This window comes from Eretmochelys imbricata, chromosome 15 (assembly GCF_965152235.1).
Source record: "Eretmochelys imbricata isolate rEreImb1 chromosome 15, rEreImb1.hap1, whole genome shotgun sequence".
NCBI classification, from domain to species: Eukaryota; Metazoa; Chordata; order Testudines; family Cheloniidae; genus Eretmochelys; species Eretmochelys imbricata.
In genome coordinates this window covers 17,374,893-17,399,215 of record NC_135586.1, presented here as the reverse complement: position 1 = coordinate 17,399,215, position 24,323 = coordinate 17,374,893, and the positions used below count along the sequence as shown (strand labels likewise).

Genomic DNA, 24,323 nt, shown 5'->3' with positions numbered 1-24,323 from the left:
CGATCAAGCTCTCACTCACCAGAAGTGCCTTCTCCAAGGTCATGGTCCAGGAACATGCTTTGGGAGTAGGGGAAGGCTATTGACTCCAGCGTTAAGAACAGTTCCTGGCTAGGGGGGAAAACAGATTCCCCACTTGCCACCTGTGCACTGTCCTCCTCCTCCACTTCCACCTCTTTGTCCTCCAAAAACTCATCCTCCTCGCTCCGTGCTACTCCCCCCTTGCAGGTGTCCACGGACAGTAGTGGGGTAGTGGTGTCGTCACCCCCCATAATTGCATGCAGCTCACGGTAGAAGCGGCATATATGGGGCTTCAGAGTAGCAGCTGTGTTAGTCTGTATCTGCAAAAAGAACAGGAGTACTTGTGGCACCTTAGAGACTAACAAATGTATTAGAGCATAAGCTTTCGTGGGCTACAGCCCATTTCATCGGATGCATAGAATGGAACATATAGTAAGAAGAAATATATATACACATACAGGTAAGTTGGAAGTTGCCATACAAACTGTGAGAGGCTAATTAGTTAAGATGCGCTATTATCAGCAGGAAAAAAAAAACTTTTGTAGTGATAATCAAGCTGGCCCATTTAGATAGTTGACAAGAAGGTGTGAGGATACTTAACATGTGGAAATAGATTCAAAGTGTGTAATGACCCAGCCACTCTCAGTCTCTATTCAAACCCAAGTTAATGGTATCTAGTTTGCATATTAATTCAAGCTCAGCAGTTTCTTGTTGGAGTCTGTTTTTGAAGCTTTTCTGTTGCAAAATTGCCACCCTTACATCTTTTACTGAGTGGTCAGAGAGGTTGAAGTGTTCTCCTATCGGTTTTTGAATGTTATGATTCCTGATGTCAGATTTGTGTCCACTTATTCTTTTGCGTAGAGACTGTCCGGTTTGACCAATGTACATCGCAGAGGGGCATTACTGGCACACGATGGCATATATCACATTGGTAGATGTGCAGGTGAATGAGCCCGTGATGGCATGGCTAATGTGATTAGGTCCTATGATGGTGTCACTTGAATAAATATGTGGACAGAGTTGGCATCGGGCTTTGTTGCAAGGATAAGTTCCTGGGATAGTGTTTTTGTTGTGTGGTTCCTGGAGAGTATTTGCTTCAGGTTGGGAGGCTGTCTGTAACCAAGGACTGGTCTGTCTCCCAAGATCTGTGAGAGTGAGGGATCATTTTTCAGAATAGGTTGTAAATCTTTGATGATGCGCTGGAGAGGTTTTAGTTGGGGGCTGAAGGTGATGGCTAGTGGCGTTCTGTTATTTTCTTTGTTGGGCCTGTCCTGTAGTAGGTGACTTCTGGATACTCTTCTGGCTCTGTCAATCTGTTTTTTCACTTTAGCAGGTGGGTATTGTAGTTTCAAGAATGCTTGATAGAGATCTTGTAGGTGTTTGTCTCTGTCTGAGGGGTTGGAGCAAATGGTTGTATCTTATAGCTTGGCTGTGGACAATGAATTGCGTGGTGTGTCCTGGATGGAAGCTGGAAGCATGTAGGTAAGTATAGTGGTTAGTAGGTTTCCGGTATAGGGTGGTGTTTATGTGACCATCGCTTATTAGTACAGTAGCGTCCAGGAAATGGACTGCTTGTGTGGATTGGTCTAGGCTGAGATTGATGGTGGGATGGAAACTGTTGAAATCATGGTGGAATTCCTCAAGGGCTTCTTTTCCATGGGTCCAGATGATGATGTCATCAATGTAGCACAAGTAGAGTAGGGGTGTTAGGGAATGAGAGCTGAGGAAGCGTTGTTCTAAGTCAGCCATAAAAATGTTAGCATACTGTGGGGCCACACGGGTTCCCATAGCAGTGCTGCTGACTTGAAGGTATAAGTTGTCTCCAAATCTGAAATGGTTGTGGGTGAGGACAAAGTCGCAAAGGTCAGCCACCAGGTTAGCCGTGACATTATCAGGGATACTGTTCCTGATAGCTTGTAGTCCATCTTTGTGTGGAATGTTGGTGTACAGGGCTTCTACATCCATAGTGGCCAGGATGGTGTTTTCTGGAAGATCACCGATGGATTGTAGTTTCCTCAGGAAGTCAGTGGTGTCTCGAAGAGCGCCCGTTTGCCTCCCTGGCTTTTTGGTACACTTGCCTGAGCTCCTTGATTTTTGTACGACACTGTTCTGTGTCCCTGGATTAGCCCTCTTTCCGTCACGACCCTGGAGACTTTAGCGTACGTATTTGCGTTCTTTTTTTTGGAACATAGTTCTGCCATAACAGATTCATCACCCCAATATGCAATGAGACCCAGTACCTCCCGTTCGGACCATGCTGGAGCTCGTCTGCAAATCCGGGACTGCGTGGTCTCTTGAGATGCTGGACTCTGCATGGTCACCTGTGCTGATGGTTACCAAACAGGAAATTCAAAAGTTCCCGGGGCCTTTACTGCCTGGCTAGTGCATCGGAGTTCAGAGTGTTGTCCAGAGTGGTCACAAGGGAGCATTCTGGGATAGCTCCCGGAGGCCAATATCGTCGAATTGCATCCACAGTACCTGTAACCCAGAACCGTGATCTCGATTTTAGCGCTACTCCACTTGCATGGAGTACAGAAATCGGAGTAAAGAGCCCTTTAAATCGAAAAAACTCATTTGGTTGTGTGGACGGAACCAGTTTTATTTCAAGGTAACTCGGCTAATTCCGAAATAAGCGCGTACTGTAGACCAGGCCTTAGAGACCGTGGTAGTGGAGGATACAATGTAAGCCAAGGCTCCTATGGTCCACTGCATGCTACCATACTGAGTAAACTTGCAAGCCAAGAGTTCCTGCCATTGAGCAGGAGGTAAGTCTTCCAGAAAACCAATCAGAGGCACAACTGAAAATAAGGCAAAATAAAACCCAGTTCTCTTTTGGAGTAGGAAAGTTTAGCCTTTCCTCTCCTTGGAAGTAAGCTCTGGAGCAGAGAATTTAAAAACACATTAATGCTGGAGGCTGAATACAGCAATAATGCTGAATATGTGCATGTGTATTATGATACGTGTACTATTTTTTACCCACAGTATCGGTCCCTCATTCAGGACTCACGATAGATGGTGCTCACTCAGAGTAACTATTGTATCCTCATTGTTCAAAGTGTTGTCCCATTCCCGATTTACTGTACACTATTCAAACCCTGCTCTGAAGAAAGAATTATTAATTTACTCATGGACTATTCTACAGCACTTATCTGAGTGCTTCATAAAGATTAGTTAACTAATCTTCACAGCATTGTCTGAGGTTAAGGAGTGGTATTATCCCCGTTTTACAGATTGGGAGTTGAGGCACAGAAAGATTAACGTCAAAAGTTTCCACTAACTTTGGGTGCCAAATTTGATAAAACCAGGACCTGATTTTTCAGAGTACTTAGCATTATACTGCACTTTATGTATTCAAGAACAGATCCCAATGACTTCATCCGCCATTGTGAGCTCTCAGCATTTCTGCAAATCATACCCCAAGGAATCTAGCTGGACACCCAAAAAATGAGGCACACACAACTAGTGATCACCTGAGAAAAGTCTGTTTAAAGAGGCTTGCCTAGCATCACATAAGAAAACTTTGAGAGAAACAGGGATAGAATCCAGTTTTCCAGGCAGCATTCAACTGTATAACCAAGAAATTATTATTTATTTGCCTGAAGTCCCCTGCCTCATTAACTATACACCTTCCAACTTCTGCAACAAATGAGGCAGAGGTCTTACAGACAATGCCTCCATTATGGTGCAACTCTGATTCAACCCCAGAGCAAGTCCACCCTGTGCACTGAATGAGGCAGGTGTCCTGTGGACAAAAGAAATAGTATATGGTCATGTAACTAAAGACTGTACATAATGCACAGGGAGTCAAATTAAGGTTACCCAGGCAACCTTAATTCCAGCACGTCTTAACTTCAGAGAGCTTGACTTTGCAACCTTAATTACGTCCTTATAATGTAGTTTGTAATATATTATTGTATATAAAAATTTAAATATAGAATGAAGAAGGAAATAGCCTCTTTGTCTTCCATTCACCTTTAAATATTCAGGGCATAGAAGGGATGGTCATTCCGTCTTAGACCCATCCCGACAGTGAAAACTGAGCATCAAGATCATTTGTCTGAGTCTTACTTTACTGGTATGTGCTAATCTTTCATAGAAAAGGGGAAGTGAAAGGGAAAGAGCATAGCCTTGTTTCATGCCAGCCAGGAATAGGGTGACCAGACATCCCGATATAATTGGGACTGTCCCGATATTTAGTTGTTTGTCCTGCGTCCCGACCGATGTACGGTCAGGACGCCATTTGTCCCGAAATTTTGCTTCAGTGGCACTCCGGCTTTTTGGGGCGGCAAAAAACCAGGAGCGAGCCTATGGCTGCCCCCCCACATGTCCTGATATTTTGTTCTTGTCATCTGGTCAACCTAGCCAGGAAATGTTACAAGAGGGCAGAGTTTGAGCTTCCTAAGAACAGTACAGAGAAACATTTTAATCCTTACTGAGATTTGGCCACTGCAGCAAACAAAATGCAGGAGGCCCATGGAGGCTCCATAATCAAAGGCTAGTAGGAGGTTAAGAAATACAATATGTAATTGAAAAACACTGTCAGATGAAATTCTCTGTTTATATTTGGTAATAAGCTTTTCTCACTCAGAGCTCTCAGACTGCTGTGTTGTGCTTTGCAAAATGTGTTACAGCTCTTGACATACCGCCTAAATCTAAATTATACAAGTTTAGAAAGTCAAACAAATATTGTATTAAACCATGCTGGGTTTTACTCAGGCCTAGTGAAGATATAAAGATAAGATTTTTTTTCTAGCTATGTGCACTGTCTTCTGTTTTAGGATTTATGTAGTTATAATTGGTGCTTGGAGACTTAACAGGCAAGCTCATGTGCATTTAAAATATGGCTGGACATGTAAGAAACATGTGCAGTAAGGGCATTTTAAAAATAAATTTTTTAAGCCTTATGGGAACACAAACCAGCCGAATTAAGAGACTACATAATTTTATGTCAGGCAGGGTGTGAACACAAAGCAGGTAGGATATGAAAAGTCAATATGGTTAGATTGCCTCAGAGGAATCCAGAACAAGTACTCTGGCTTTTTTAACCTTTAAAACATGACTTCTCTCAATTATTAAACCAATACGCTCATGTACAATGCATTCCAATACCCACTGGATCATCCCATACTGCCATTTCATCCCCGTGCTAACGGTGAAGCTCTGGAAACAAAATGAAAGTTTGTGCTTCTGTCTCTGTGCACCCATACCTTTTCTGACAAAAAGCCAACATTTGCTATTGTTTAAAATCTTTGGCAGTCAGCATTGAAAGCTCAACCTATTGTCTTAATGCAACAACTAACTACACAAACTAAACAAGCCTCAAGAATAAAACTGGAGTTGGCAATAAAGTTACTCCATGTCTATATTGAGAATTAGGCTATTAAGATTATCCAAACTTCCTATAGAAGTGCAAGTACGCAGATTAGCTTCACTTTAGCACTGTCGAGCTCTTCCCGATCCATAGGGCCCCTACCAAATTCATGACCATGAAAAATGCGTCACAGACCTGAAATCTTGTCTCCCCCTCTATGAAATCTGGTCTTTTGTGTGCTTTTACCCTACACTATACAGATTTCATGGGGGACACTAGTGTTTCTCAAATTGGGGGTCCTGACCCAAAAGGGAGTTGTGGGCGGTGGGGGTGGGTCAGAAGCTTATTTTAGGGGAGGTCGCATTATTGCCACCCTTACTTCTGCCCTGGCTTCAGAGCTGGGCAGCCAGAGAGTGACAGCTGTTGGCTGGGTGCCCAGCTCTGAAGGACATGCCCTGCCAGCAACAGCACAGAACTAAGGGAGGCAATACCATACCATGCCATCCTTACTTCTGCGCTGCTGGTGGCGATGGTACTGCCTTCAGAGCTGGGCAGCTGGAGAGTGGCGGCTGCTGGCCGGGAGCCCAGCTCTGAAGGCAGCACCGCCACCAGCAGCTGTGCAGAAGTAAGGGTAGCAGTACATTGACCCCCCCCCCCCTACAATAACCTTGCAAACACCCCCACCCTAAACTTCTTTTTGGGTCAGTATCCTTACAATTACAACAACACCAGGAAATTTCAGATTCGTATAGGCGAAATAATGAATTTACAATTTTTAAAATCCTCTGACCATGAAATTGATCAAAATGGACCCTGAATTTGGTAGGACCTTACCTATCCAATAGGATTTTTTTCTGCTACAGATAAAACAAAGTATCATCTTGGCAGTAGAACTGGTTTTGTTAAGCAGAAAAATCAATGTATAAAAAACTTCCCATGTACATACATAATGTGGGATAGGAGAGTCTTAAAAATAAAGTGTCATTGCTTACTAAAAATGAATAGTCCCTTCTTCACAGAAAGCCCTAACTGTTTAAGCATTACTTCACAATGTTCTTACCCACCTACCAAAAATGCCCACACAAGCTTACAATACTAAATGACTGCAAATAACTGCCTTCTTCATGCCAAAGCAAAGAACAGGGGGATACAAAGGCCCAATAAGTTTAGTGTGAAAAGACAGTCAAGGAGCAGCAAATTCTTAAGTATTTTAAGGGTGATCTCAGAGACAAGTTGCTTTTCAAACCAATTATTTGTAATGTATTTGTTCATTATAAAGTAATTTCAGTGATCCACAAGAGTCCCTTATTCTGAAAGCAATTATTTCACTGGAATACAGTACAATGGATTACTAATGTTTGTAAACCATTTATCTAAGTCAGTTTTATGTTCAGTGTTTTAGCTTTAATATCAATTACCATTTGGTTTGCCAATAACATTAGCTCATTTCTCTCAGACCTAGAAAACCAAAATTATTCCTGGTTCTCCCTCCCCTCACCAAAACAGAAATATTCTCTTGGCAGGTTATTGGTACTGTGTAGGTTCAGAGTATTTGCTTTTGGTTCAAAATTTTATTTACTGTGCTTATTTTAGCATTTTTTAGTCCCATAAGCAGAACTATAGGAACCTGTGGTATCTTGAAATGGACACACAGAGGCAGAGAGAGGGATAGGGGGGCACATGTCCTGCAGTTACCATCTTGGTTTCCCTTCATTAAAAAAAAGTCAATGGACAATTTAAAATTTCATTTTAGTTTTAAAAATGTATTGAGCACTACCAAAAAGTGGTATTCTGAAAAGAATTTTCCTGAAAATCTAGAACAGATTTAGGAACGCCCTACAAGGCGAAGACATGTGCAACTAGCAGTCTGTAATTCTAAGTAAATGGCACTATAGGGAAGATGGAATGATGAGTTATTTGTTAGAGTCACATAAGGCTCCCACTGTGGTGGTACGAACAACATATTCTGCTGAAACTCAAGCCTTTGGTAAGAAGAGTATGGCCCAGGGGTGGGCAAACTATGGACCGGGGGCCGCATCTGTCCCTTCAGACATTTTAATCTGGCCCTCAAGGTCCCACCGGGGAGCAGGGTCTGGGACTTGTCCCGCTCTGGCACTCCAGTCAGGAAGCTGGGTCGGGGCTTGCCCGGCTCCTGGAAGCAGTGGCATGTCCCCCCTGCGGCTCCTACACATAGGGGCAGCCAAGGGGCTCTGCATGCTGCACCCACCTCAAATGCTGCACGCACAGCTCCCACTGGCTGGGAACCACAGCCAATGAGAGCTGCAAGGGCAGCACTTGGGGTCAGAGCAGCGTGCTGAGTGGCCTGGCTGTGCCTCCGTGTAGGAGCTGGAGTGGGGACATGCCGCTGCTTCTGGGAGCTGCTTGAGATAAGCACTGCCTAGAACCTGCACCCCGGCCCCCTCCCACACCCCAACCACCTGCCTCCCAAACCCCTTGGTCCCAGCCCGGAACACCCTCCTGCACCCCAAACCCTCATCCCCAGCCCCACCCCAGAGCCCATACCCCTGGCCAGAGCCCTCACGTCCCGTCCCCGCCCTGGAGCCCCTTCCCACAACTGAACTCCTCACTTCTGGACCCACTAAAGAGCCCGCACCCCCAGCCAGAGCCCTCACCTCCTCCCGCACCCAACCCCCAATTTTGTGAGCCTTCATGGCCCACCATACGTTTTTCATACCCAGATGTGGCCCTTGGGCCAAAAAGTTTGCCCACCCCTGATCTAGTTCCATTTTCAAAGACACTTCACAATATATGAAACAGAATTGGTTTCAAAATAAACCTCAATAAGATCTCACTTGTTTGTTCTGCGTAAAAATTTACTGACATTATCTGTAACAAGTTTCCTCATAACAAGACCTCATAACATTTTAAATCCCAAACATGAGTTGCTAGTCAAGTTGTGTGTTAAAATGCTACATGAAAAGATTAAAATGGAGACAAGCTAGGAAGCGCAGAGAAATTCTAAGTTAATGCTACAGTGATGTCCTTAATCGGGGCATGACACAGTTATTTACAGAGAGCTTAGAAATCCCCGATGAAAAGCGCAAAGTATATGTATTTTCCTCTTTGAATGCCACTTAATTGCCATGATAATCCTTTGACTTTAGTGTTGCATAGTTTATTCTCTTCTGGATATTTCTAGTCTATAATCTTAGCTTAGAATTTTTGTCATCTTGCTTAGATGTAAATGAACAATCTTATATACGTTCATAAAAGAGTGGGTGTGGGTGTGGGTGTGGGGAGAGAGAGAGAGAGCGCGCGCGCGCTTTCAAAACTAAAAATTGGAAGCAGTGGTTTCCTGAAGCTCCAGCTAGCTTCAAAAATTCAAGACATAAAACTACGGTTTGTTGAATTGAAATGCAATTTAAAATGAAAACTCTTAAGACTTACCAATAAAATTAAAAAAAACAATATTTATAATAGAAACTAAAAGTTTAATTCAGACACTACAGAATGCTGCTAAAATTAAAACGTTCATTTTGTCTCGTGTAACACAGTAATCATACAAAAAAGGAGCAATTTGAATGACCCTTATGACCAAATTATATAAATCCTAAAAATAACTCAATATTTCAACTGTGTTAAGATTATGTAACATTTTAATGTTGCAGCAGAGAGATGAAAACATGACAAATCATTTCATTAAAGCAATTTCCTGTGATATAATTCCATAATAAAAAAGATTATGTGATTATAGCTTTGAAGCCTGAAACCTATAATATTTATTCATAAGACATGACTCGTGTAGTTAGGTAAGATGTGATGCCAGCACGCCACTTTTTATTATAGTCCAGGTAGCCATTCCCTAGCATATGATACAGTGCTTCACACTTACACTAAAAGAACATAAAGTAGCTTGGATATAAAAAGACTGTAGACAAAGGCTACAAATAAAGGGCAAATCACCAAGTTCTGAGGTGCAACAGGACAGAGGTCCAATAGAACGTGACAAAAATCCACATTAGGCTGTGTGTTTAATTTAGTAAAAATGAAAGCTGTCAGATGAACAACTCCATAAATGAAGTTACTAGAATGTAAAATCCTCCCAATGGTAGTGGTGAATGCGTAGGCGCTTACTTTTATTTTTCCCAGGGGTGCTCCACCCCTCCCCCAAGGCCTTGCCCTGACTCTGCCTCTTCCCCTTCCCCCCCGCCCCCGCTCTGCTTCCTCCCAAGGACCCCTGCTCACCAGCCATCGCTGTTCTGCACTGTCCACCAACCCCTCCCTGAGCTGCCGAACAGCTGATCGGGGGAAGCTGCCAAACAGCTCTGGCTGGTGGGAACTGACCATCCACTCCCCCTCCCCCCCCCCCAAGCCCTGGAGCACCTAGAGAGTTGGCACCTAAGCGGGAAATGTGTTTATTGCTTGAGAATATGAACTGCACTGGTTATGGGGGAAAATGAACAGGCCAATCCAACAGGTCTCCTCAGCCTATTTTGATTAAACCAGACACAGTACATCTATTAAACTAGATAAAGAAAGTGTCCAAAGAAGATAAAAAAGGAAAAGATTGTTAATGTCAGTTATGACGGTGACTGACAGATTAGTATCTGTTTGCATGCAACTGTATCAATCTGATTTTTGTAAAAGCCATTTTGAGTCTAACCGTTTTGTTTGTGCCTTCACATTGGCTCTGTAGCCTCCTCATCGAACTGAAACAGGTGTCACATAGTGGATGGCTAGCCATAGACAGTCATTAAACCTTGATGACCTTCCATTGAAATGGAAGCACCCATGGACAAAGACCTGGCTACCATCCAGGGAAACCTTTTCTCCGAGGTGGGCTGGTAGTCAAGCAACAGATCACCTGACAAGGGGTTGAGGTTATAAAAGAACTAGGTCTCCTCTGAGTAACACTCTCACAGACCAAAACGAAAGAGAGAGGAATGAAGTCCAGGAGAGGAGACCTGGAACCCTGGAAGGACACTGATCAAATTCCCAAGGAATGCTATAGAGTGGTGAGGAAACAAAATGGCATCTGGGTATTTTTTACTTTGCATATATATCTGTTGTGCTGTCTAAAATAAAGAGTGATTAATTTAGAACTCTCTGTAAAGTCTGTCTTGTTGGTTTCAACTATTGAGTGATCCCACCGGGCTAAACAGAACTCGAGTACCCACTAGGGTGGAGCTCTGAGGAGGGTGTGGTTCAGCACTGATCTGGAGGACTAGGGCAGCTGGACCCAAAGGTGGTACTTCCAAGAAGTGGGGCCAGACAAAATCTGTGCCCAGGAAGTGAGCCCAGAGGCCAAAGAAAGAGGCAGTGCTGGAGCTTACTCAGGTCCAGGGAAGCTTAATGTACATGGACCCAGCATATGGGTCCAAACAACATGGGGAGCTTAGCTGGGCCTGTGACAGTGACACATTCCCAACGTGTTAGCACATCACAAAAAAATCTTGACAATATGCTTTTTCAGAGAACAGAAAGAATATCCTTTTTAACTAGCATTTTTAAACATGGAAAGCACTAATGTGTATTTGAGATAAGTGAAAGTTTTAGTCATTTGACATGCAATATAGTGTAATCCACTGGTATGACCCATGGAAGAGATCCATTTCACACAGTTCTTTGACATGCTGAAAACAAAAGTAAAGTGCTAAAATTTCCACTGTAAGTATTTTTGTAAGTGCTCCAAACAGAAAAATACCCACACGTTCTAGAATAGATAAGATTATTGTTACTTATTGTAGCACTCTAGAACTAAATCTAAAATTTGAGACGGTGTTGTATTACAAACCCCAATTTTCATGGGTTCAGATTTGGCATTTGAAGTGATGTTAAGACCAATCAAAACATTCAGGTATAGTACACTTTTTGAATGTATCTACAATGTGGTTTCCAAAGATGTCTTAATGAGAAGCATCTAAACAAAAATCATATGGACCTCCTGGAATAATCTTGACAAGTTCTCAGGGATCTTTTTCAGAATTTGGATACCCAAGCAATAAAAAACAAGAGTAGACGGAAGGTGAGGACAGCTGAAGTAGTATTTTAGACCAAGCATTTACCCAAAGTTACTGCAGGAGGAGAAAAGTATTTTTACATTTAATGTTTGCAGTAGACACAATACAGCAAGTTAAGATCAAAACTCAAGTCTGACCTGGCTTGCTTATGTGGTCTTATTTTGCTATTTGAGTTTAAAAAAAGTTTGCTTTCCTTTAAATTGCTTTTAGAAAGTATTTAGCGCTCAGAAAAGGTGCCAGATAAGCAGGCCTAGAGAAAGAAGTCCTCTATTAATACACAAAGGCAGGCAGTGCCATTAAAATACGAGTATGATGCCTCATCATGTCTGATCTTTGGACATTGCTTCTACTGCCTGAACAAAAATGGACAAATTCCAGAGTGCCTTTTAGCTAGCTAAGAATTTGATCCTGATAATAAATTGAAGAGAAAGCACATTTTCAGTGTAGTAGCTACTAGAGCTGTCAAGCAATTTAAAAAATTAATCACGCAATTAATCGTGTTGTTAAACAATAATAGAATACCATTTATTTAAATATTTTTGGATGTTTTCTACATTTTCAGTTACATTGATTTCAATTATAATACAGACTACAAAGTGTACAATGCTCACTTTATATTTATTTTTATAACAAATATTTGCACTGTAAAAAAACAAATGAAATAGTATTTCAGTTCACCCAATACAAATGCTGAAGTTATCTTTATCATGAACGTTAAACTTACAAATGTAGAATTATATACAAAAAAAATTGTATTCACCAACAATATAAAACTTTAAGGCCTACAAGTCCACTCAGTCCTACTTCTTGTTCAGCTAATCGCTCAGCCAAACAAGTTTGTTTACATTTGCAGGAGATAATGCTGCCCGCTTCTTGTTTACAGTGTCACCTGAAAGCGAGAACAGGAGTTTGCATGGCATTGTTGTCGTTGGCGTCGCAAGACATTTACAAGCCAGATGCACTAAAAATTCATACATCCCTTCATGCTTCTACCACCATTCCAGAGGACATGCGTCCATGATGACAACGGATTCTGCTCGATAATGATCCAAAGCAGTGTGGACTGCCACATATTAATTTTCATCACTTGAGTCAGATGCCACCAACAGAAAGTTGATTTTCTCTTTTTGGTGGTTCGGGTTCTGTAGTTTCTGCATGAGAGTGCTGCTCTTTTAAGACTTCCGAAAGCATGCTCCACACTTCGTCCCTCAGATTTTGGGAGGCACTTCAGATTCTTAAACCTTGGGTCGAGTGTTGTAGCTATCTTTAGAAATCTGATATCGGAATCTTCTTTGTGTTTTGTCAAATCTGCAGTGAAAGTGTTCTTAAAATGAACAACATGTGCTGGGTCGTCATCTGAGATCACCGTAACACAAAATATATGGCAGAATGTGGGTAAAACCAGGGACCAGGAGACATACTGTTCTCCTCCAAGGAGTTCAGTCACAAATTTAAAACAAGCATCATCAGCACGGAAGCATGTCCTCTGGAATGGTGGTTGAAGCATGCTAAATATTCATATGCCTCTTCATATCTGGCATGTAAATACCTTGAAATGCCGCCTACAAAAGCGCCATGCAAAAGCCTGTTCTCACTTTCAGGTGACGTAAATAAGAAGCGGGCAGCATTATCTCCTGTAAATGTAAACAAACTTGTTTCTCTTAGCGATTGGCTGAACAAGAAGTAGGACTGAGTGGACTTGTAGGCTCAAAGTTTTACATTGTTTTATTTTTAAGTGCACTTATACAACAACAAAAAAATCTACATTTGTAAACTGCACAACAAAGATTGCACTACAGTACTTGTACAAGGAATTGATATACTATTTCTTTTGTCATTTTTACAGTGTAAATATTTGTAATCAAAAAGTAATATAAAGTGAGCAGTGTACACTTTGTATTCTGTGTTGTAACTGAAATCAATATATTTGAAAATGTAGAAGAACGTCCAAAAATATTTAATAAATTTCAATTGGTATTCTATTGTTTAACAGTGCGATTAAAACTGCGATTAATCATGATTTTTTAAAATGGTGATTAGTTTTTTTTAATCATGTGAGTTAACTGTGATTAATTGACAGACCTAGTAGCTACAAATCCTATCTCTCTGAAACTAAAAAAGTTGCGAACCACAAAAAATATTTTGTGCTCCCCTTCTGGCTGGCTCCAAAAAGGGTGTTATGGAGGCAACCTGGGCCTAGTGACTAGGACAACACACAGAGAATCAGGAAGTTATTCCCAGTTTTGACACTTATAGGGTGTGACCTAGAGCAGTGCTTCTCAAGCTGTGACCTAGAGCAGTGCTTCTCAAGCTATCTGATGTGGGGGACTGGCAATTTTTTTTCCCCCCAATGTGCATGCAGACCGGCAGCTGATGAATTGTGGACCGGCACAGGTCCGCAGACCACCACTTTGAGTAGCACTCACCTAGAGGAAACCAAGGCATGAGATGAAGTGACTTGTCCCTGTAAAATGGGGATAATGACACTTGCTGTTTTTTGTAAATCTGAGATCTAGGGATAAAAAGTACCATGAGAGCTGAGTATTATTGTTGATCAATATTTAGAAACAAAATTTTGCACAGTTTTTATTTAAAGGTGCCAATGAACATTAAAGTTTGGTGACAAAAAAATGTATTTCATCCTTTTCCTCACTAAACAAAATTAAATGGATTAAAAGTACATTTTGTGTAAAAAACAAACAAACAAACAAACAAACAAAAAACCACACAACTGAGCCAAGCGTGATGGGTTGGACTCCCCTGTCTGGGATGCCACCTGATGTGCTGGGGTTCTACTGACCCTGCCCGCCTGTTCCACTGGTGGGCTTCCTCACACTGTCCTTGCTGTGCCAGGCCCTCAAGCCTTCTCTAGCACAAACACAGGTAAGGCCACACTCAGCTGCAGACAGACTGAAATCAGCTCTGTGTGGGAGGATTCAGCTCAGGACTTTAACCAGCACTCACGTGAACACCTCCTTTGGGGTGTAAACCCAAAATTATATGGTCTTCCACTGTATAGAGAGATCTGTACAGCATAAGCTCATAAAAATTGCCCCCTCCCTCAACGTGGAGGGAGATATGCACAGCTTTTTGCCCCCACCCCAGATATGAATTGCACAAACTGGATCTTAAAAATAAAGAAATAAGTTAAAATTTACCTTTTGTAGTTTTTAAAGTGGTTATAAGGGATAGCAAACAGAACAAAGCAGATTACTGAGCAAATAAAAACACACACAACCTATGCTTAATTCACGAAAGAAACAAGTTACAAAATGTAATTTCTCACCCTAAATGTTGTTTTTTCGCAGGTAACAGTTTCTGAAGTTTAGAGTGCCAGTTATTTCTCTTTACAGACTAGACCACTGTCTCAGCCTGGACTCAGCCCTTGCCTTTCCCCAGCTTAGTTCCTTTGTCTCTTCAAGTGCTTTCAGCAGTCTTCCTTCTTGGGCAGGGAGGCAATGGAAAAGTACCCTGATTGACTCACTTCCCAGCCTTCAGTAGGCTTTACATAAGGCAGGAATCCTTTTTTCCAGTGGAAAAAATATCAGCAGCATTCAAAGTGGTACTCTGTACCAGGTGACATTATCAGATGACCCTACAGGGTCAAAGCAACATCCCAGGAAGCTTCTCAGGAAGGTGGGAGATTAATATCTTCAAAGTTCTATTGTCCTTCTTAAATGGCTCACCCAGGCTGACTGCCTACTGTCTGGTGGGCGTTCTCCCAAGTACACACACAGTTGTAATTGTTATATAGTCAATATTCCGAATTTCAGATACAGAAATGATGCATGAATAAAAATTGGATAATCACATTCAGCAAATCATAACCTTTCCAATTATATATTTTATGCAAGATGGGTCATGTAAGGTATCTTAGTTATGCCATATTCATATCATAACAATATTTCTATGAAGAATATGGGGTGTAGCATCACATCAAGATCTTGTATATTTTGAACCTAAAATTATTTACTGCACATTTATATAAAAATTAAACATACTGGAAATCCCTACATTATACTGAGTACTCTGGCTGACTGATGTCACTGAAATGGAAGAATGATCTGTGGCAGTTTAGTCAAAGGTGTCAGGCAATGCAAGAGAAAAATATTTCAGTAAAATTAGGTAACTCAGCAGAATTTGGGCCATAATGGACCAAAAGTTTTTCCCTATTTTGACACTGATAGCCAGTTATTTTCCTGCCAGCAATCAATAGTTCCAAACTTGGTGTAACTCTTTCATAGCAAGCAAATAAGAAATATTACTTTAAATATAGATTGTGGCATAAAGTTCACTTGTCATATAACATTCCAAATAAGCATGATTACAACATAGGCCTGGGGAATTGCCCTAGAGGCATCATCAAATTGACACATCTGCCTTTTGCTATCAACATGGATAGAAAAAACAGCCTACATTGATTGGACATATTAATTCAATACAAGTCCTGCAATTTCTGACAATCCTTTTTGCTTTTAAAAATTCAGATGTATGCAAGAGCACCGGATGGATAATTAAGTTTTTAGTTCTCAATTGCTTTGTACCAACAAAGCTATAGTCATTTTCTTTTCAACATAAAAAGGGCAGACACATAAATTAATAAAAGCCTAAAATTATTTGTCCAATATTTGACTCTACAGACAGTAAACAGATCCATATACGTTCTTGTGCTTCCAGGAGCAATATGCAGCAGGTAGTGTCAAGTGGAACCAACATATTACGCATAAATAAAATAATAGTAACACAATGCTAGTAGGCATGGTGGCTGTGTGGTTTAGATGCTCAGCTAAAACCCTAGAAGTTGTTGGTTGGAGTCTTGCTTCATCACCTCCAGTCCAACCAGCTGTGAATGGGTACCTGGATCCACTGGCATAGCTAATCACTCCCTTGCGTACTATTGGCTATGGAAATTGCACTGAACGCAGCTCAGAGCGGACTGACTTTTTTCACTTAAGAGAAATGTAAACAACATCATGGAGTGTTGGCATTATACCAGCACAATTTGAAGCACTTGACTCTGATTGGAGACTAGGCATTATTGCCCAGGGTTAAAGTAAAAGTATCAAACTAAGGTTGTAAAGAAAAGCATTTTTGTTTTAATCATAATTATGAATACCTGTATGCATTTTTTGAAACTGGACGAGGATCAAACTTCAAGAAAAGAATGCACATGGGTAACGTGTGGTGAAGTCTTGCTTCTTCCCAAAGGGTTAGTGCAAGGTCATACTGCAACAACCTGTGAACAAAATAAATGCAATAAAGGAAATTACATTGCAATTTCCAGAAGCATAACCTTACATCCATCCTGGAGTTTAAAGTTCCTGCTATTAACAGCATTCCATAATGAAATCAACAGGATTTCAATGGTATGTTTGTCTTAATGGATGGTTTGTCTTCAAAAATCCTCACTATTATCACTTCTAGTGTTGCTTAAATAGGAATTCAATTCAGAACTCTGGCAAAGAAACAAGTGACAGGAGAATACTGATATATTCTAGGAGCAGTACCTAGAGCACTAACTTTCCTGCCAAAGCAGGGAAGAAAAAGGATTTATCTACTCGTTGCCAGTACAGTGCAACAGTGATGCTCTTTGGTCTGCACCAACAAATATGGCAAGACATTCTTGTCAAGGTTTTTTCTTTAAAAAGCAAACTTAGAGAAGCACACTCATGTATACTGCAGCAACATCTGGAAAAAGTGTAATCAAAAGTGTTTGATGAGAAACGAAAAGCGCTCTCTTTTCTGTAGAGCTACCTATTAAAAACTGAGGGGAAAGAGGTGATGTAGTAGAGGGGAAAAAAATATCAGCGGCAACAGAGTATATATTTAATAGAGTGGGAACAATGTACATTTCAATTAACACTGTTTCCAGCATTCCCAGTAACTTTAAAATTCTGACCACGTTTAGAGGCACGACAAATGTTCTTTACAGATCAGATACTCAAAAGGGCTTTCAAATATTTTCTACATTGGCCCAATGGAAACTTGTCTGGTAATAAAATTGCACCATGATCTTATTTTTTGCCACAGCTGAAACAATTATTAGAACCCTATTCACTGAGCATCCTTAAGCCTCTTCCACTGCTATGGACAGCTTCCCCTGTGTGAAAGTTTTCAGAGTACAGATATGGGGATAAAAGAAATCAAAACCTAAACTCTGAAACCATTCTGATGATTAATTTATTTTGCCTTGGTAAGCAGTGACTGAAGTGAGTTGTACTAAAAATTAAATCTAAAGATTTTATAAATCAAGAATACGGTTGAAGAAATAATTATTCTTTTATTTCCTGATACACATACCGATTTTAATTCAGTCTTTTCTTTTACAGCACATTGCTAAACTCTCCCATGATATTCCATGTGTTAAAACTTCAACAGAAGCAAGGTTTTTCTACAATCCACACTATTTCATTTTTACCATCAAAAGCAGAGTTATGAGTACACCAATTATATAGATTTAAATTAACAGCCTGACCACAAGCTGCTGGCTTCTCCTAAGTCACAGTTCGGCATTACAACTGACCTGCTGTCACTATCATGGCACAACAAATTCAGCCTTCCAGTCACTAATATTCTACAAAGGACTCCTCTCTGCTGCAGATTATTTAATCTGAAAGGGAACCAACACAGTGGACAAAACTGTGCAGGGAGGGATAGAGTAGTATTTTAATCTCTGCTCCTATACATAAAATAATTACTCTTTCAAACAGTGACTTAATAAAGTGCTGATTTTTAAGGTTCTATTAGGTAAGGACTGAGATATCTTAGCTATATGGAATATTTTCTCTGTTAAGATGGGATACCATAAACTAGTGACTAAATTTCTGTCCACTTGGCACTGCAGAAGAAAATAGTAAGTCATGCAGTAGATTCTCAATCTCAAAGATAAATGCAGAAATGGGTCACATAGTGACAATGAAAAAATCTTCAGTGGAATGGAAAATAAGATGTAAAAATAGGACAACTGATCTAGTACTCAGGTGTTAAACAAAACGCATGTATAGAAAATCTTCTTTTAAAAGGTAGAGATTTGAAATGTCATAGGACTTTAGCACTTCTCGGAACAGCAATTTTATTTTTCAATTTAAGAAAACAAACATGTCAAGAGAAGATGCATAAGACTGCAGACTGATGATATCCCACAATAGCCAGTTCATTACAGAAGAAAGGGATATCAGTGTTAACTACTGCCCTCTACTGGGTGGAATAAGAATTGTTCGAACCCTGGATTTTAGTTGTAACTATTAAAACTTACAGAGAATTCTTCATTACCTGTCAGTTCTAGCCATGTATAACAGGGTAGCTGGCCCACTAAACGAAACTGGGCTCAGAGCGCCTGTTCCAGTCCAGGTGCTCCCAGCTGGGCCAATTAAGAGGGCAAGGTGGCACCTGGGGGGCTATAAGTGTTCAGTCAGGAGAAGGGAAGGAGAGGAGAGCTGCTGGAGACAGAAAGTGGTTCCTAGGAGAAGGCTGAAGGCAGGAGAGCAGAAAGAGAGGTTTGCTGGCTGGCATCTCCAAGCCAGCGATCCAGGGCTAGAGCATTAGCAGAGGGAGATGCCTGTTGACTCTAAGCCAAAGGCAAGGGCCAGAGAGGGTTGAAGGAAGGGAGAAGAGTAGTGGAGGAGCTTACCAGATGATGTCTCTTTGCTGGAGAGCAGGACCCTGAGGAACAGTGAGGGGACTGTGAGAATGAGCGATGCTCCTCTGGCAAGAATGCTCCCAGCAGAGAGGCTATGGGAGTTCCCTCTAGGAACAGCAGAGTTGCACCCAAGAAGAAAGGGCTGGGATGACTCTCCTGGAAGAGGGATGGAGGAAGACAGATAAGGAGCCTGTGACAGATGACAATGAGGTATGGTGAGAACAAGAACTGTATGTACGGAGGTGATAGATATGGACTATGTTTCGGGATTTTTGTAAGACTATAAACAATGCCTCTCCTGGTAAGTAAGAGCCTGAAGTGGAGTCCTTCAGGTTACCCAAGAGGGCAACTGAGATTATGGCTGTCCTGAGGGGGTGCCTGATAGGAGGCCACTTGTTTACACCATGACATTCTTTTCCTCCCATCCCACCTCAGTGGGTATTGGACTGGGCCTTGAAAGAGAGAGACACAAAAACATAACCCCATTGATGGAAGTGGGGATCAGGCCCTCAAGCTTTAGCCAGTAAGGGAAATACTAATTAGATTGCAAGCTCTTTGAGGGAAGGACTGAGTCAACTGTCTGTGTGCACAGCATCTAGCATAGTGGGGCCCTGATCCTGATTGGGCAGATATGTTCTTGTAATACAAATTGTTCCTCATTCTTGACCTGCTCCAGCCCCTGGCCTCTCAAGTCATTATGACTCACATAATTAGTACATAAACTGAGACCTAGCATGGAGTTTTCAGCACAAAAGGAATGTTTTAGCTGAAGTTATTACTGACTGAAGATTGAGTTTAGAATAGAAACCACCTTTCAACTCACTAGACATTATTACTGTAACACTATAATGAAAAACAGCCTATGAACAGATTTACCTTAGCTGACAGCTTTCTATCATTTCTTTCAACTGTTGTTCTCACAGACAATGCCATAATTTAATTTAACTGGCAGTCAGTCCCTGACAATACCTTGACTGAATAGGATACTTAAAATAAGAGACAATGAATGGCAACCGTCCAGCTGCATGTTTTTGCTGGGAAAAAAGTCTTCTCTCTCTTTTTTAAATTCCAAAGGGGTGGGGGAGTTGTCTGTGGGCAGAGATACTGATAGGATTGAATTTGGCTGGTTCAATCCTCTGGGGGTTTTTTGTTTTGTTTTTAAAAATTGATTCCTCAAGGACCCACAGTTAACTGCAAGTTATCCTCATAAGCTCTGTTAAAAAAGTGCCAAAAGTTTTTCTTCCTTTTTATTAAAGGAGTATAAGACATAAGTTTTCTGGTAATGGGAATCATGTATTCATGGACAACAGTGAACAGGAGTGTTATGCACTGCTAGAGTGTTTCAACAACTTCTTTCCATTCCTGTCTCATATTTAAAGGGTCTTTGTTGAGCTTCGGCTGCATACTGCACTAGTACATGAGACACACTGGATCTGAGAGTTTTTAATTATAAAAAAAGAAACCAACAACAACAAGACAAATACTGAATTTTAGGATGTTCACAACTGAGCCTTCCATAATTTAAACAGCAAGCCACCCTCGGTCAATTAAGGAACATTATTTACAGACTCCAAAAGAGAGCCTAGTCCCATCTATCCTTAATAGAAAGACGTTTTTCACAACATTGGAAGTCAATGAAGAGGAAATACATGATTGAAAGGAATATGTCTTTGCTCTCCCAACTGTCATGCTAATTGCATACAGTCCAACTACCTCACTACAAGTATTCCTTCCACTATTCTCCCAGATGCCTTATCTGCTTTATTTTCACATAGTTTGGAAAAAAAATATTCAGCAAAATGGACAAAAAGGGTGGAGACAACCTTGAGATTTGTATGCAGTATAAAAATATAAAGTTAAGAACATTAACAAAAACACACCCAAAAGTTTTAAAAGTGAGAAGAGCTGGAAAGTTCAGCTTGCCCTGAGTAAGGCTGAGCATTGTCCTCCCTGTTTTTGTTGGGCAACTGTTACACTATAAAGTGAGAGAACTTATTTGCACTTGGTGCACTTATTAAAACTTGTCATGTGAGTTGAGAGATTTTGCAGTCTTTCAAGAGGCAAAGGATTTTAAAGAGGTGTCCTTATTACCAAAAGTGACACATAGGTTCTTGTACAACAGAAGACTGTCCATAAAACACCAAGTTAAAAAAAATTATTAACTGGCTGGCTCAGGGACAAACCAATACCCCTGTTTCAGAGTTGAGGCCAGATTCTGATCCCTGCTCCAGGCTAGAAAAATGATGGCAAGGGTCCTTTTCCCCCTTTACCCAGTGTGAGTCTATGAGACTAGCATTATTCTATACCAAAACATGCCAGCTAATTTGAAGAACAGTATTGATAACTCAGAAGGAAGTCCCTTCCAGTCCTCAGATGAAGAATAGTCCATATGTGGTAGCAGGTGAGTTAGAACAGGGGGAAACTGGCAGGGATCACTGGGACTTGTTTTGGAAGAATGGGGAAGCCCACTCAGGGAAGGCAAGGGTATAAAATACTTTAAGACAGCTGTCAGATTTCCATCAGCAGCAAGAGCAAGAACTGTCACAGTTTTCATTCAGTGTACTGCCAGCTCATTATTTGGCCTAGTCAATCAACAAGCCTATTGATAGTGGATTGTTCGTAACTACTCTTCATTTTATAAAGAAGCTTCAGTCTCTCCATTAGCTGATTTGTAGAGTTTATTTTGATCAATAAAACAGTAAATTCTGTTACAATATAAGAACATTTAGCTGTTTGTACCAAGCCACTGCCCAACACAAGACTCAAATAAAAATGAATGGCACGAAACAGATCTTTATCTTTAAATAGCAGCAAGACAGTAGGTTTTTTCCCCTTGTAGTTTTTGTAATGCATTGTATTGTTATTTAAAGGGACATCATTTTTCAACTCTTCACTTAAATACCTTTCTAGAAGATGTAAACTGTTTTCCATATTAAGTTTGCTCGTTTGACAAGAGTCTCTCTCTCTCTCACCCCACCCCATTTCTAATGGAGTTTGAAATTAACAGGCCTTTTACTTGCTGCTTTTGTGAACTATTGATACCCAGCTCCTAAAACAGAAAGTCTGTTAACTTGGGCTACATCTTGCTGGCTCTGAAACAGAGCAGCATAAACTTCTGTAGGTCCTACATAGTTATTTTTATTTCATTCCTTAGACAGCTGTGGATTTAAAAATAAAGTTTTAGAATCAAGAACACTTTTGGAACAACTGAAGTCCAGTTCCTCTTCAGTGCAGTGAGGAGACTTATTCCTTTAAAAAATAAATTCAGTGGAAAATGCAACTGAAGAATTTTAGTATTTTCTTTGGTCAGAATTCATAATACACTTGCTACACATTGTGCTGGGCAATTTAGACCCAAAATTTAAGTAGAAACAATGGGTTTAAAAAATAATTTGTATAAATGTTATTTTAAAAATTTCAGCAGAGACTGCTGGATTAAGATGAAGTTCAATGCTGCAGTAGCATGCTGCAGAAAAAAAAAAAAACAGAATAAAAGTAATGACTATAGAAAGTAAAAGTTACTCATTGTTGTAGTGCCCAGGAAAACTACATCTTTAACCTCTTTGTGGCTTTCTTGAGGGCACCCCATTTAAATCTCAGGCTAACAGGATTTAGCTGCAATTCCTCCTGCAATTCACTATGATCACTTTAGCTACTCTGACTTTAGTTCAGCACCTGTTCTGTTCTCTCAGGGGCAGTGAGAAGGTTAACCAGTGATCAGCCAGCATTCATAAAGCAAAGTATTAGTTATTCACAACAAAAGCACTAGAGAAAGCATATGTTAAGAACAATATGAAAGTCTAGCTTGCATGCAAGTGCAACTTGCCCAGTATCACCCAGCCATCTTCCATACGAAGACCTTGTCAAGTTTGCAAGTACTTCAAGTACTCTTGCTGGGCCTGTCCTTCTGGTCAGTCTCATGTCAATCCTTGATTCGGGAGAGAGTGAGCTCCCTCCATATAATATAGCAACCATTATGGCTAATAGCATTAAACTACAAAAAATGATGTTGAAGAAAGCTAATATGGCTGTTATAATACCGACCTCCTTATCTTTTACAGTAACACAATCTAAGGAAGCGTAGGAACTCATGAGGGACCCTTCCACTGCAGTGATGCCATCTGTATTCCAGAGACACCACTAATCCAGGCGACTCACTCTGATCAGAAGTGCCTTTACAATAACTGAAATGGACATAATAGTTCAGGGAGATCAGATTCTGAAGTAGAGAGAAGCAATGCTGAAGATATTTGGAAATCTTTCCATACATACAGGATCTAGACTGGACAGGCTTAATAGGGGAAGTTTGAACTCTGATGCAAATGGTATCCGTTGCACAGTTATCAGTTTAGTTATTAAAGCATTTTTACTGCTCTTTAATAGCAGTTAATACTCATACTGTTATGACACTCAAGACATTACAACATACAGCTTTTTCTGAACAAATAGTTGGAGGAGGGGCAGTCAACGGATAAGGCAGCTGACAGACTCAAGATTAACCTAGTTCATGAGGGAAAATTTCACAAATAGAGCTATCAAAATATAATATCATCCAAGCCTAATGGTGCCTTACTTACCAACTTGTGACTCAGGTGACAATTCAGATTCAGGTCATTAGATCTGGACAAGAAATGACCTCCTTGACTCCAAGCAGAGTGGAAGTTGCAACTAGCACAGAGACAGACAGGCTAATGCACAGAGGAACTGGGTGTCTTGTGTCAAAGAATCAAATATTTTATTGGCTGAAGAAAGTGAAAGTCTGGTTGTTTACTGAGGAACAAAAGAGGATGTGGGCAAAAGGTCTAAGCAGAAGTTTTAAAGAAGCTAGACATTTACACAGTTTGTCTGATATTGTAAACAAAATATGGGGGGGAAGAATCTAATTATCCAAATGTGTACATTTAAATGAATACATTGGGGTCTCATCTAAATGTGCGACAGTTACAGCTTTCTACAAATGTTTAAGATTAATAGGGACAACCCTGTGAACACTAACTATGACATCAATAGGACTACTTACATGCCTAAAATATCAAAATTTACCAAAACCCACAAATGTACACACTTTTTTGGAAATGCTTTTTAAAAAATATATAAACATACCACTTACCAAAAGAGATAAGAAATTTAAGTTACATTTGAAAAATGAACTTTTCTACATACCATTCTACTTTACAATCGTCTTCAATGCAGCTGGCTTATTGCACATCTTGCAATATGCATATCCTGAAGTACCACTATAGATCAGTTACTGCCCCAGCTGAACATCTGATATTTCAAAAAACAAGTCTACTACTATGAATAGAACCTAATCATATTTAGATAGAAAGTTATCCATTTAGGCAATTAGATCATAATGTGATCACGGACAGGG

The 24,323-nt window shown here is 40.5% G+C and overlaps 1 protein-coding gene across 3 annotated transcripts in view; it reads right to left on the bottom strand.

Moving 5' to 3' along the window:
* TANGO2 (transport and golgi organization 2 homolog) overlaps positions 1-24,323 on the bottom strand; it is an 87,546-nt gene that overhangs the window by 49,164 nt on the left and 14,059 nt on the right. The window contains exons 2-3 of one of the 3 annotated variants that reach the window (XM_077834832.1): positions 18,941-19,105; positions 16,427-16,546 (exon numbers count right to left, since the gene is read on the bottom strand). In XM_077834832.1, coding sequence (XP_077690958.1) covers positions 16,427-16,482 — 56 coding nt within the window. In that variant the 5' untranslated portion in view covers positions 16,483-16,546; positions 18,941-19,105. Of the gene's footprint in view, positions 1-16,426; positions 16,547-18,940; positions 19,106-23,526; positions 23,897-24,323 lie in introns of those variants that run through there. The other 2 variants (XM_077834833.1, XM_077834831.1) reach the window with 2 other exon arrangements.